The 14,467-nt window shown below is 39.2% G+C and overlaps 2 protein-coding genes across 3 annotated transcripts; both read left to right on the top strand.

Annotated features, from left to right (window-relative positions):
- The first annotated feature begins 557 nt into the window (after window positions 1-557).
- Window positions 558-6,097, top strand: LOC113726407 (polyadenylate-binding protein RBP47-like). 2 transcript variants are annotated; one of them, XM_027250115.2, is made up of 6 exons: window positions 558-1,136; window positions 3,387-3,867; window positions 4,457-4,539; window positions 4,610-4,740; window positions 4,966-5,062; window positions 5,659-6,097. In XM_027250115.2, exons 1-6 carry the CDS (start codon window positions 762-764, stop codon window positions 5,806-5,808), a joined length of 1,317 nt encoding a protein of 438 aa, XP_027105916.1. In that variant the 5' UTR covers window positions 558-761; the 3' UTR covers window positions 5,809-6,097. The 2 variants fall into 2 exon arrangements, with proteins under 2 accessions (XP_027105916.1, XP_071930883.1); XM_072074782.1 differs by having other exon boundaries at window positions 577-1,136; window positions 4,463-4,539.
- Window positions 6,098-8,605: 2,508 nt separating this feature from the next.
- On the top strand, window positions 8,606-12,464 carry LOC113726406 (putative serine carboxypeptidase-like 23). The gene is made up of 9 exons (XM_027250114.2): window positions 8,606-9,059; window positions 9,182-9,289; window positions 9,422-9,517; window positions 9,808-9,900; window positions 10,066-10,154; window positions 10,904-11,259; window positions 11,536-11,628; window positions 11,758-11,866; window positions 11,952-12,464. The coding sequence occupies exons 1-9, from the start codon at window positions 8,666-8,668 to the stop codon at window positions 12,081-12,083; spliced, it is 1,470 nt and encodes a 489-aa protein (XP_027105915.1). The 5' UTR covers window positions 8,606-8,665; the 3' UTR covers window positions 12,084-12,464.
- The last annotated feature ends 2,003 nt before the right edge of the window (window positions 12,465-14,467 follow it).

The raw sequence follows: 14,467 nt of genomic DNA, 5'->3' as shown, positions 1-14,467 counted from the left end.
TTTAAAATTATAAGTTAAAACAAATAAATTTCATTTTAATCTTAATTGAATTTACCAAAAAATAATCTTATATCCAACCAAAAAATATCACAATATTCTACAATTATACAAAATTCACGTGTATGGAAATTAAACATCGTGAGTTTAAATTTTAATTCACATTTTTTATATTTAAATAGTGCAACTTAAAAAAAAAAGATTGGAGTTTGGAGGAAATCAGGAAAATAGAAAATAGAAATACAAATTTGATAAGAGAAAAAAATAAGAAGAAAGTGAGTGGATGTTATATTTAATAATTAGTCTTTAATATTAAGAAAAACTTATTTTTTTAATTTAATAGATTAAAAAAAATCACTGGTTTAATAGTTCAATCCGATTCATAAGATTCAATTCAATTTTTAAGTCTAATTAATTCAATGTATGAACTGGACCAGAGTTACAACCGGTTCCGGTCCACCTGTCGAACCTCCGGTCCGGTCCGGTTTCCAAAAATACATTGGTGTAAACCACAGTAGTACACCCTAGATCCGTCGTAACCCCTCCTCTTTTTAGTCATCCCAAGCCGACTCCTCCATTCTCTCTTTCGCTCTCTCTTTGTTCACCTGGTTCTTTTTTCTCCTCTCAGGCCAGGTTGGTTACCCTCCCCTCGACTCTCTCTCTCTCTCGCTCTCCCAAAACAATACAAATACAAGCGCTAAACAGTGTAAAATTCTCCACTTGAGAGGAGGAGTTGGGAGGGGTAAATTCCTGAAAGGAGAAAAATGAACGGTGGAGATTTGACGAGTCAACAACAGCAGCATCCGCATCAGCATCAGCAGCAGCAACAGCAGCAGCAGCATCATCAGCAGTGGATGGCGATGCAGCAGCAATGGATGTCCATGCACATGCAGTATCCGGCTGCTGCTATGGTGATGCAGCAGCAAATGATGTATGACCGGCAATACGTGCCGGCGGCGGCTTACTATCATCACCAACTCTATCAACAGCAGCACCAACTCTATCAACCACAGCCGCAGCACAAGCAGCAGAGTCAGATTCAAAATTCCAGCGAGGAGAACCGCACGATCTGGATTGGCGATCTCCAGCAGTGGATGGATGAAGCTTATCTTCTGTCTTGCTTCTCTCAGGCCTCGGAGGTTGGGTTTATTGCATCCTTCTATTCGTTAAATGCTGTAATTCGCGTTAAAACATCTGTTGTTGTCGATTTATATACTACTTAAAATATCTTATTTCTAGAAGTTCCGTAGAGTATTAGTGACGGTTCATTAATCGAATGTGGATAGTTTAGTGTTTCATACTTTATCTACAGTTTACTGACCAATTAGCTATTTAAGTGGATATTGACTGCTTTTCTTTCTCTATTGGAGTATTAACCTCTTCATAGTCATTCTAAATGTATTATAGATTCAGATCTGGTATTTTGAAGGATCCAGCTGTTTGTTGGTCGTAACTGTGCTGTTGTTTTGTACTGTTTGTCTTTCATGACAAATGGAAGAAAAGCTAGGAAACTAACGCCTATACGCACACAATTATTGGATGAGAAACTGTCTGAGTTGATTATTTCGTAGGCAACAATATCGTGCCCAAGCACTTCTCGTTTTGTTTCACCGCTCGTACTTTAGCAACATTTCTGAAGTGTTATGTGTGTTTAAATGCGAAATTATTTGGAGTAAGAAGAATCTATATGTTACTACACTTTGTAGTTGTTATTTATCTATCCTAAACAAGTATGTTTTCCAGCAAGTTGGCATCTTCTTATGCATGGGACATGTAGTTGGATGTTGTCTCTTCCAGGAAACTCTATTACATGTTTTCGAAACCCAACCCAAAAGTGGTAATTCCAAATTATGTGTCCTCAAAGGAGGGACAGAGAAACCAGTCAAACATTTACCAAAAGCTAAGCGTGGAGTTGGAGCAAAAGATGATAATTAGTAGTTTTCTGAAAATATTGAAAACAAAAAACTTGTTTTGAGAAGTAAAGATAGTAGTGTAGTAAAGGGACAAATGCATGGTACTTACTGCATGACTCATGTTTCGCATAAGGAATGTATGATTTCAAGATCAAAATATCAAAGGTGCTGAAATTTATTTTGTTAAGCAGGTGGCTGCATTAAACATTTCTTCTCAAGGCGTCTACAATGTATTGCTATGTCCTTTGACTGTCTGTCTCGCTGGCTCTATTGCATTCTATTTCCAATTTTTACGTACTTTATGTTTGTTCATGAACTAGGCTTTGGAAATGGTTTTCTAGTTGTATTCAACTTGGGTTTGGCTACTGGGCAATTTTGTATTTGCCCCTGAGATATCATATCACATACCGGCAATCACCTGCTCCAGGCACTTTGAGAAAAACGTTTCTTTCTCTTTCCTCCTCTACTCCTAATCTCTTCCCTCCTTAATAATCAAATGAAGTATAGTTACTGTTAATTGTTTCATTCGTTTGTGCTCGACACGTGATTTGACAGATTCATGCAACAGATTATTTGTAGTGGCATTGGCTACTCCATAAAGATGCTGCATTTTGCATTAGCTGGTTTGTTTTTTTATTTTATTTGTTTAATTATTTATTTTTTGGTTGCTACTTTCATTTGCCTACATATACCCTGGCATTGCTGATGACTGCAAACTTGCATGTCTGGAGGTACAGAAAGTACGTGGCTGGCCAGAAGTACTGATAGATATTTATAGCATACTCTTGATTGTTGTTCCATGCATGGTGACATCTGGATAAGAGAATACGGTTCTGTAGCATGTTATGGTATCCGGTCTCTTGCATGATTTCTTTGGCTTGGATAATATTTGCTTATTTGTTGTGCCAAAAAAAAAAAGAAAAGAAAAATGATATGGCCCTTTTGTGTTGTGGAGTAGAATATGTGCTTATTTGTGTAAAAGAAACTTGCCGATAACATCTGTATGTTTAATGTAACTTTGTTGGCCTACTTTATTAGGATTCTGTGGTAGTCAAAGGAGCACAGTTTGATAATGGAATGATCGGCATATGTTGTTATTGGGCATGAGTTTGGCTTCTTGCATAGTACAGTTAAGGTTTGGACTTGTAAGAAATTCTTAAGGTGGATAATTTAACAAAGTTACAGTTTGTTATCTTTTGCAAAAGAAAAAATTTAATTGCTAGATCTTAGCTCAAGTGCCTATGGCAAATGAGTTTTAGTCTTTTTTTGATTTACTACGAGGTGCTCTGTTTTCTTTTCAGATTCCTAATGGTATAGTACAGTGATAATTTGTTGCACTTGTATCAGTTGAATCTCATTTTACTAGTTTGCACTATGCAAGTACAAAGAAAATTGATGAAATTTCATAGTTATTCAGTCATGTTCTTATGTTATATGGTCTTGTTGAGCTTACTCTCAACATTTAAAATCACACAGCTTATTTCTGTCAAAGTCATTCGCAATAAGCAGACTGGTCAGTCAGAGCGATATGGATTTGTGGAATTTAGTTCTCATGCAGCAGCTGACAAAGTCCTTCAGAGCTACAATGGCTTACCAATGCCAAATACAGAACAAGTCTTCCACCTTAACTGGGCAGCCTTTAGCATGGGTAATAGGCGCCAAGAAGCTGGTGCTGTTGATCTGTCAATATTTGTTGGAGATTTGGCTGCTGATGTTACTGATTCGTTATTGCATGAAACTTTTGCCAGTAGATTTCCATCTGTAAAAGGCGCAAAAGTAGTAGTTGATCCGAACACTGGCCGCTCAAAGGGTTATGGCTTTGTTCGGTTTGCAGATGAGAAAGAAAGAACTCAGGCAATGACTGAAATGAATGGTGCATATTGTTCTAGTAGGCCAATGAGGATTGGTGTTGCTACCCCCAAGAAGGCGTCACCGCAGCAACAGTATTCTTCCCAAGGTTATCTTTTGGATCCTTTTTTTAAACTTGAATCGTGTTCTTCTAAATTTTCCTGTTTCTATGTTTATGTTCTTTTCCCTATTTTATCCTTGTTGAATAAGGACAGACGTATTTCATTGTGTAAGCATTTGGAAGTAAAAATTTGTTTTGTAATGTTCTTTATTCTTTCTGTAAACATGAAAGTAAAAACAAACTTCATTGTTTATAACTAATGTTAGCAATATTTCGCAGATGTGTTAATGTTATATAACCCTGTGCTTGTGATAAAGAGGCCATTGTTTTGTCCTCCTGTTTTGTCATGTAATATTTTCTTGTCCTGTGAGGATATCGATAGATGTGGCTCTTTATTTATGTAGCTTCATATGATTATTTTGGTTCTGCTTTTGGTTTGGTTCATTTCTACCTTTTGCTGTCTGGTGGATGCACAGAAGAGGTGGTTTTTTCTGGAAAAGAACCATACAGCTTGAGTTCAATGACGATTGTTATCACACATGAAATATTTTGTTGCACGCTATCTATTTGCTCTATAGTGTCCTCCGTTTTCTGTGTTTTGAACCATCAAACTCTCAAGACTAATGTTTTCTTATAGCGGTAGTATTGGCTGGAGGATATCCATCAAATGGTGTTGTGCCACAAGGTTCGCAGTCTGACAGTGATTCATCAAATACAACAGTAAGTTAAAATTCCTTTGAAGTTGGATGCTAGAATGGTCTATTCTTTTACTAATGTAAAGTTGTCTTAGATTTTTGTGGGAGGACTTGATTCTGATGTAACTGATGAAGAATTGAGAGAGTCCTTCAGTCAGTTTGGTGAAGTAGTTTCAGTGAAAATACCTTCAGGAAAAGGATGCGGTTTTGTACAATTCTCTAATAGGTAATTTCCTCCCAACGCTTTTGCAGTGCATGGTAAATTCTTTAGTGCAAATCTCGCTAAACTAAGACAGATTTGTCATGCTTCATTTTTTTATTGCTCGTGGTATGAAGCTTAGAAAAGACTAATAGTATAGGAAATCATGGGAAATGAACAGTCAAATATGACATGTTTGAATTAGCATAAACTAGAAAGATTCTTATGATTTTAAATTATTTGTATCTACAGAAGCAATGCTGAAGATGCAATGCAGAGACTGAATGGAGCTGCTATTGGCAAACAGATGGTGCGTCTATCATGGGGTCGGAATCCTGTAAACAAGCAGGTAAATCTGCAACATTAGTGAATTGATTTTCTACTTGAATGTCATATGCTGAAAGACCATTTAAACATCTGCTGGCTAGTTTCTGTCTGCTGAAAGCAAGTTACATACATCTCAGATAGAGTAATGGATGGAACCTCCCCCCCCCCCCCTTTTCTCCTCTCTTTTTCTTCCTTATCCCTAGTAGCGTAGTAAAACTCATGTCGATGTCAGGATTTAGTGGGGGAAATTATTTACCTGTATATCATTTTGCTTGAGTGATAAAATTGCTGGGAAGATGAACTTACATCTCTAGTTTGTTTTTCTACTCTTTGAACTGCTCTTCCCTTTCATCCTCCGTGTTGTTCTCTATTATTGTTCCTGATCTTTCTTTATCTGCGTCATACAATGTGAAGTTTCAGACATCTCTACATGTTTAATATGAGAAGCAGCACTTGTAACATGTATTCTAGACTTGCAAGTCATAGCCAACTTTTCATCAACTACGCTATCAAACGGAATCTGGATGTAGTTCCAGATACCACCAAAGTAGATTTTCAATTTCTTCTTGTCCTTGCATCTCATTTGGTCCTTGAGTCTTAATTTCCTCGTAACTGCAGTTGAGAATGGACTCTAGCTACCAATTGAACGGCAGTAATTATGGAAGGCAAGGTCAAAATGGTTACGGGTATCCCATGCCGCAGTATGCAGCTGCTGCAAATGGTGCGGCTTCAAATGGTCATGGGGGCTACCAGCAGCCTGTCAACTGAACTTCGCTGTGTGCCATGCCAATAGTCATAAAGACTTGCAATTTAGGTGGAATTTGCCATCTTAAAGATTACATCTGTAATACGTTGAATTTTGTAGCTGATTTGATTTTACTTTTTATAGACATCCCAGATTTTGTCTAAGAAAATCTGATTAAGGAGGCTTAGGAGGCCGGCGCGATGGTTGCGTTGGCCAAAACCAGCTTTTATTCTTTTACAGTAGATGAGTGCTAGTAAATAAATGAACTTTTATTTCATCTGAAAGATAGATCCATGTGAGATTTATAATTAACTAGCAGGCCAGCTCCTTTTAGCTTTGCTGCAGGTGTTAACCTCAATCTGCCATGGAAGTAATGGCTTAATAGAAAGGTGTGGGGCTGGAATGCTATAATTCTGGAAGATATCATTCGTCTTCCCTGGGGTTCAACGCCTTCTTATTCCTGTCTCTATTCTGCAATATAGTCTAAGTTTGCGAGATTGATAAAGCCTAGCAGGAATCAGATCGGTTTATGAGAGGCAGCTGCTTTTAGCACATAACGCTGAAAGGGATGCCGTTGCTTAATATAATGCATAAGCCCGGGAGAGCCCCTGAAGAAGAATTTCTGAATCCCGCTTTTTGTTGAATGAACAGTGGCTCTTGGTCTTGGTCTTCAAAGATCTATAGGAAAAAAGAGAATCCTGAACTGGCACCTGTCTGTCTCTTCCCCTGGGTTGAGTTTTACACGTTCATGCGCCCACTTCTGATCCATGGCGTGTACGAGTGGGTTTCCATTTTACTGGTTTATTAGGTGTCAATAAACAAGGTAGGTCATGAAGATTGCGCCTAACTAATATTTCTCTGGTTTTGTTCAACGAATGATGAGTTGGCATTGGTCCATAGGGGTTTCAAAGTGTTAAAGACTCTCAGCATTGTAGGAAGTGTGAAGTAAATTCGTGTGGTGTCGAAATGACGGGGTCACGTATTTATATGATAAGTTATGTGTATTTCTATATCTAACAAATTATTCATGGGCATTGATCCTCTTTTAAAAAAAAAGGTTACTTGTATCTTAAATTATGTTGATTCAGTGCCTGTTGCAGATAATTTTTAGTTTGCCCCATCCTATCAAAATTTGGTCCAATCTGGCAAGCATCATCTGCCATTGCGGGAAATGGCGATTCGCGGTTGCTGGCACACAAACATGCGCGAACCCTTTTAATGAGGAATAGTTGCGGACTTGAATGGGTTCACAACACTCGAAACGTTCGCGAGTCTTTTTAACCAACGATAACGCAACAGCTTTATCAACTGGAAATGGTGAGACCGACACAGTATCGTTATTCTGGAAATGTGTTTAAGGCTCCTCGAATTCATCATTTTGAGTTCTATTGGTCGGATCTTAGGCAATCCTGAATGTTTCATCTAGAGTCTGATCCTGGAGGACACAGAAAAGTGGTCCAGTGGAAGAAGAACTCTACTTTCAAGGATTTTGTGCACGTATTTCAATCCCAGACTACAGGGCTTTGGGGACCAGCTGCAACTTGCAATGCCAATGGGAGCAAAAGCATCTCTCAGGATCAGGCGATGACGTTCCTAACTTCTAAACCCCCACCTGTGCATGAGCCATCAACTAAGCTGTCGCAGGCATCACTGCAAGTCTGCATCCTCTTCAAAATTCCCATTTATTGTTCGGAATTGGTCCTCACAGTTTGCAACTTTCATATAGTTTCATGACGATGGCCGGGTCAGATTCTGCGTGTAACTCCGGAGGGATAAATCTAATCAAGCAACAAACTTTTAAGCCCGCACATTCCTTGGATACTCTTCCTATTTCAGTTCAGAACCTTCTATTAGTTTTTACTACATTTGAGTTTGCGATCAAGAATTAGAACCCGAAAGGGAAGGATCACAAGGTCCTAAAAACCATTGAAAAGTACACAATTTGAAGGCTCTCTCTCTCCAGAAGGATAATCAATGACGTCTCGAAACTGGACATAATTCTTGCAACTTTTAGCATAAACTCATACAACTTTGATGTAATCGTGATTGTTACTCCAACCTAGTCATATGAGCTGACAAACTTTAGGTTTCCACGAAAATTGTATCAATTTACACTAAACGTTGTAAGAATTACATGGCTAAACAGAATCAGACAGTAATTCAACTAGTGAGGCCCCTGATCACCTGAAGCTCATCTATAGCTGGCATGTTTTAGATTTCTTGGCATACAGATTAATAATTTAGCTACTAATTGATAACGAAGAAAAGAATAGGAAACTCAGTTAAAAATGCAGTGATCCTAGTTTGTTATTGCTGAGCACCTAGATGGATGGCTGCTAACTGTTAAGACTTTTTAACATTCTCATTCTGTCTAACAAACAAGCTATTATTTGTCTTGAGCAGCCAAACCCAATCTGACCGCAAAGTTTTGATAATTAGTGTCAATTTTGATTGCCAAATTTAAGGGCAATGGGTACGTACACAACTAAATACCATTCAACCCACTGTTTGTTGTCTTAAATTTAGCTATCCAATTTACATAGAGAATAAATCCTTAAATCAGACCACCAAAATTAATTTGAGAATACTGAAATTGTACATCGTCAAGGGTTCAATCAACTATTTGACACGAGACTAAGATTTAGTTGGCAAAACTGAACTCATCAAGGTTGGAGCAACCATCTCAGTATTTTGCCTTTGTAGATAATTTAAGAAGTAATGCAAACTTTAATTAAGTTAAAATATGTTTTCTGTGTTCTGTTAAAAAAATTTAGGTAATTACGGCTCCAATTCCTACTATATAAACGAATTGTTCGACACTCAGAGCAGGTGGTTGCAAACAGAGTCTTTCTCCAACTGTTCTGTTCCAATCCATCAGCCATGGAGAAAAAGCAGGAGTTGCTGAGCTTGTTCATCCTTTTTATTGTGATGTGCCCTGGCCTCGGCCACGGCTTCGGGAAGGACCAAGCGAGTTCTCTAATGTCCTTCCGTCGCGCAAAAAGGGCTGCTCGAGGCACTTCTGCAGATATGGAAGTGGCATTTACGGAGATGAGCTTGGAGATGGAGGATGGAACAAAATCATCATCTGACGTTGGAAAGATGGAAGATGATCTGATTAAGGATGGCCTTCCCGGCCAACCATCGGGAGTGATGTTTAAGCAATATGCAGGATACGTCAACGTGGATAAAGTGAATGGACGTAACCTCTTCTATTACTTTGTTGAGGCAGCTCAGGATCCACTTTCCAAACCACTTATCCTTTGGCTAAATGGAGGTACGGAGCATACCTAATGTATCCATGAGTATCATTATATCGACATGAAAATCTTCAAAGCAAACCTGGTTTTCTTTGTTTATTTGCATTGACATTTTGGGTACGCGTTGCATATGACGCAGGGCCTGGTTGTTCATCCCTTGGTTATGGTGCCATGATGGAGCTCGGGCCATTTGGTGTTAACCCTGATGGGACAACGCTCTACTTAAGAAGACATGCCTGGAACAGAGGTTAAAATTGATGAACCTTCCCAACTTCTTGGTTTCTATATTTCTAAGGACTTGTCACGCAATCAAACGTTGCATGCTGATATGCATCTTTTCTTGCTAATTCTGGTATTTTATATGACAAACATGATGCAGCTGCAAATACATTATTCCTGGAGTCTCCTGCTGGTGTTGGTTTTTCTTATTCTAGCACCAACTCCGACTACAAAAGGTCAGGCGATAAAAGGACAGGCAGGCACCTTTAACTCCCATTCCTTTGGTTTTTTTTTTTTTTTGGGATTTATTTACAACTTGGCCAGGGGTTGGTTCGCACGGGATTTTATGCAACTCTTTACTCCATAAAGCTGAGATTCCCTCATCCGAACTTCTGCTGTTGATTCGCTATATTCCACTATTGGAAAGCATCAATTATTGTTATTCTCACGAGTGTCCATTGCAAAACTGGCATGATAGAAAAAAGCTAGCAACTTGCTCCTGATCTTTCCATTAACTTGATGATATCACTCTATGTCGCCCTGTAGCTGAAGATTCATATACATTTCTGGTTAACTGGTTCAAGAAGTTCCCTCACTACAAAGCTCGTGACCTCTACGTAATGGGAGAAAGCTATGCAGGTATAGTTCACAAATCTTATCTGATTGATTAGTCGAATTTCTTGGCGCTGCGGCGCTCAATCACTCAGGGCCAGGGATGTCAGACGCAGATGATGGCTGCCAATGTCACTTGTCTCTGGTATAGGTTATAAAGGTATATGCTTCACAAGTGATTTAATTTTTCAGGTTATTACGTTCCAGAGCTAGCAGAAGTGATCATCAAAAGGAATGCAATGGGGGAGCCAATATCAAAGATTCAGCTAAAAGGGATCATGGTAAGCTGATTTGGGTAATTGCCCCCAAAGAATGAGGTTCATTGAGTGCACAATAATTGATGGTCTTCCATCACAATAATTGGGGCTTTATTTTGAGTTGGAATGTGGTTTGTTTAGTCCTTTCACACAAAAGCACCTTTCTTTAGCCGTTGCAATAATTGATAGTAAACGGCAGAAGCTTAAACCATACCACTTTACAAAATACTACTGTCTACCACTACTGCTACTACTTTTTTGAATTAAAACACATATTCTGCCCAAAAAAACTAAACCACATATATCCCTAATCTAAAAATTTGGCCAAGACTTTTGGTCTCCAATCTCTCTTGAGAATTGTGAGCACATTTTGGCCAGATGGACATAGCATCTGATGGAACCATAAACCTAAATTGACTTAGATTGACGAAGAAAATGATGAAGTATAGGCTACAGGAGTTGGGCTTGGTCGTACATTGTAGCATCCAATAGGAGGGCATGTATGTCAGCAATTTTGTTAAAACCAATAACGACTCCAGGCATGCAGCCAAAGCTTGAATACCAACACAAAACACGTCCAAATGCATTACGGTCGCAACAGTTGCCAAATTCTATAGTCCAAATTCTATTGTTAAGTTGTTTAGGTTGAAAACCGACATAAAACACGTCCCAATGCATTGCGGCCGTAACCGTGTAGCATTCTATCGTTTTTTTTTTGTAATCCGAGGACAAGTGCAACGTTACCAGGCCCTCTGGTAAAATTAATTTTGCAGATCGGAAACGGGATAATGAATGAAGTGACAGATGTGAGAGGAACTTATGATTTTCTTTGGAGCCATGCACTAATTTCGGATGAAACCTATCAAAGACTCAGAGAGAACTGCATGGTAGAGACCAAAACTTGTCAAGAATTTGAAGACGCGGGGAAGATGGAATTTGGAGCAATTGATCCTTCAAATATCTATGGCCCATCATGCTCACATTCTGACAGTCCATGGAGGACCAAATTCCTCGTTGGGTATTTTCCCTGCGAAGGAGATTATGTCGTAAATTATCTCAATCTTCCTCACGTACAGGAAGCATTGCATGCCAACCAAACCAAACTGCCTTATTCTTGGCAGCTGTGCAGGTAAACAACTAATCATTATGCCAAAAAACCTCTTTTTTCGTCTTTCAATCTATGAATAAACAATTTTGAGGAGAGAACCAAGTGAAGCGATGATAAGCAGCATTCTGATTAACCTTCGAATTGCTAGAATTTGGAATTGTTAGCTTTATTAAGGACGAAGATCTTAATTTCAAATGGAAAAACAAAGGCACTACCATTTTCTGAAGTTGTTCTACGCTTCTACTATGAAACATAGTATTCTGGACGACATCAGTGATCTGTTTCTTGTGATGCTAGTGACATAATTGATTATTGGAAGGATAGCCCGTCAACAATGTTCCCAACATACAGGAGGCTTATAGCATCTGGTCTTCGGATTCTCCTTTTCAGGTAAAACAATTTAAAAAAAGAAAAGAAAGTTGTCGTTAATTATAAAGTTACAGATTTTACTGCAAAGAATTTTTAAGTAACTGATCAGAAAATTTTGGGGCTAAATTCTCAACATAATGTGATTGACAGTGGGGACGTGGATGTAATAGTTTCAGTGACCAGCACTCGATATTCCATTGATGCTATGAACATGAAAGTTATCAAACCCTGGCATCCATGGCTCGATGAAACTAACGATGTAGGTTTCACATTATGTCTTACAATTGGTTGAATCGAGCTTTTAAGTTGAAGGGCCTGAAGATCGACGAATCGGTTGAATGCAGGTTGGTGGATATCAAGTAATCTATGATGGCTTAACCTTTGCCACGGTTAGAGAAGCGGGTCACCAAGTTCCTGAATATCAGCCTCGAAGAGCTTTTGCTTTGCTCAGGAGGTTTTTAGCAGCTGAGAATTAGCGGTGCAGATCAATGACAGCAGTTAGCTTTGAACTGGGCTCTGAATGCTAGTGCTTGCCACTACGTAGATGAAAGGGGCGGAGTTCGCTATTAGTAGTGAACTTTCGTTCCCTGTGGATATTAAAGGTGGATATTTGATTTCTGCATAATGTAGCTTATTCTCTCTCTCTCTCTCACTCTCTTTTCCCCGAAAGTGTCAAGTTTTCATTAATCTTAGTCAATATTTACAAGTGTAATGAGGTAAAGACCTTCAGCATACCTAGTGTGTTCAAGCCACCCTTGTGCTCTCGATCGTGTTTCAGTTTAATAGCAAACTTTACTACTAGTGCTGGTGTTCTGATGTCTTCCAGTACCACTGCCAATAAAGCATCTTGTGGCTTATTCATTGTTGTGATAATGGGCACCAATGCTGCAACTAAAAATAGTTGCCCATACCATACACCCCCTATGAAATGAAATGATGCACGGATTCCCCTAAAAACTCTCTCGTTGGTGTGGTACTTAAGCAGGTTGGTTCACATCTATCCAGTGACAGATTTTATGCACTTCTGTGGAGTTTAGTTGTTGATCGCTGAGCTCAGTCTCGACATTGTAAAGATAATTGTCTCAGGGGATCTTGGACTTAGGTAATAATACTCATTGAGTGTGTAAATAATCTCCTGTCCAAACACACTCATTGTTCGTTGCATTAGCTACATGTGACAAGCAGCAGCATGATTGAGTATTGGGTAGACGATAAATTCAACATTCCTTCCCGGCTTCCCCTACATAATCACCAAAACAGAAGAAACACTTGGCAGTAGTACTCTGTATTCGAGGATGAAAGGCGCATTCCTTCTTTTACTCGCTCTTCTATGACCCTCTTGCAAAACTCATCAAGGCTAGACGTCTAAAGAGACCCGTGAATCATGGAAATAACTAGCATTCAGCAAATCAGGATTTGTATTTTTTGTTCCCCAGAGTAGTCTATGTTGGCCCCCAAGATGGCCTGAAGGAAGCTGACAAGATCACGACATTGCCAGGACAACCAAATGGAGTGAGTTTTGGTCGGTACTCGGGTATGTCACTGCTGGTCCTAAGACTGGTCGAGCCCTCTTCTACTATCTTGCTGAATCTTCGAATTCTCCTTCCACCACCAAGCCTTTAGTGCTGCGGCTAAATGGAGGTACGATTCTATCAATTCTTATGTAAATATACATTTTCCTGGACAGGGTTTCTTGAATTTTACTAACTACTGCACTCTGTTTTGCAGTATTCCACATGATGAGTCGCACCACAAGCAACGATGGAATTGAGATGTATCCCACACTGCTGATGCATTTTGCGCGTAATCTAGTTAGAAAGCCAGTTGCTATAATTGCCAGAATGCGAACGACTAAGAGGACCAAGCTGCTCGTCATTCGGGATTGGAGCAACGACAGAACTGTGACCATTTCGAGTTAACCCAGACGGCAGCACACTATGGTATATGCCTGGAACAATGGCGACAATTCATGACTTCTCTATAATGACCGCATACATATTAACTCAAATTGAGGGTTATAGCTCTAAGAATTTTACCCTAACCTAAATATTGCAGAGGCAAACATACAAATGCCGGAATCTCCCGCCGGTGTTGGATTTTCTCACTCAAAACACATCGTCCGACTATATTACCGGAGATACAAAAACAGCTACAGATTCTTACACATTTATAATGAATTGGTCAGAACGATTCCCACCCAGAGCATAAAAACAGGGACTTTTTCATTGCTGGAGTAAGTTATGCCGGTCATTATGTTCCACAGATTGCCAAACTCATCAGTATTAATTCTGGTGTCGCAACTTGCATCTGAACAACTAGCGACTTCATCTTCGAACGTTGGAATGATCAGCCAGACAGAGACTCAGTTTTGACTATGTTTCACGCCCTCATCAGATGGTAGAGTGCCAGTGACAACAACTAGGTATGGCATAAACAAACTTGGACTCCCAGTTAAAACTCCGTGAAGGTAAAGACTATGAACCCCCCGAGACTTAAAAAATAAAAAAAAAACGGGTAATATTCTTCAATTCAATATTTTGTCATGACGTAGCATTCCTTTGTAACTCATTTCTGTGAAAGGTAGGATCATAGAAATGGAACCGGCCTGCATCGATTTACTTCGCTGGAAGTTATGGTAGAAACATAGCCGGCAGATGGCATTGCGGTCGTTGGCGTTGGCATTTTCTATCGTTGAAGAGAAGAAGAAAGATGAAAAATATCAACTGATTTGACAATTGTACGCTGTTGCTCCTCGTGTTGAATTTCATGATCAGCGTAGCGGCCAATTAGCAAAGTCAGAGTTTATATCCGCAAAATTATTACTTATAATAATAATATATTTCTGCACTGTCTTCACCAA

This window comes from Coffea arabica, chromosome 2c (genome assembly GCF_036785885.1).
Source record: "Coffea arabica cultivar ET-39 chromosome 2c, Coffea Arabica ET-39 HiFi, whole genome shotgun sequence".
Classification (NCBI taxonomy): domain Eukaryota; kingdom Viridiplantae; phylum Streptophyta; class Magnoliopsida; order Gentianales; family Rubiaceae; genus Coffea; species Coffea arabica.
The sequence above is the reverse complement of the archived record's forward strand: the minus strand, read 5'-3'. Positions and strand labels throughout refer to the sequence as shown.

Coding starts and splice junctions, on each gene's coding strand:
- LOC113726406 (XM_027250114.2), top strand. CDS start 8,666: ATGGAGAAAAAGCAGGAGTTGCTGAGCTTGTTCATCCTTTTTATTGTG. Junction 9,518..9,807: donor GTCAGGCGATAAAAGGACAG/GCAGGCACCTTT, acceptor GTCGCCCTGTAG/CTGAAGATTCATATACATTT. Junction 10,155..10,903: donor TTCAGCTAAAAGGGATCATG/GTAAGCTGATTT, acceptor TTAATTTTGCAG/ATCGGAAACGGGATAATGAA.
- LOC113726407 (XM_027250115.2), top strand. CDS start 762: ATGAACGGTGGAGATTTGACGAGTCAACAACAGCAGCATCCGCATCAG. Junction 3,868..4,456: donor GCAACAGTATTCTTCCCAAG/GTTATCTTTTGG, acceptor GTTTTCTTATAG/CGGTAGTATTGGCTGGAGGA. Junction 4,540..4,609: donor GTGATTCATCAAATACAACA/GTAAGTTAAAAT, acceptor AAGTTGTCTTAG/ATTTTTGTGGGAGGACTTGA.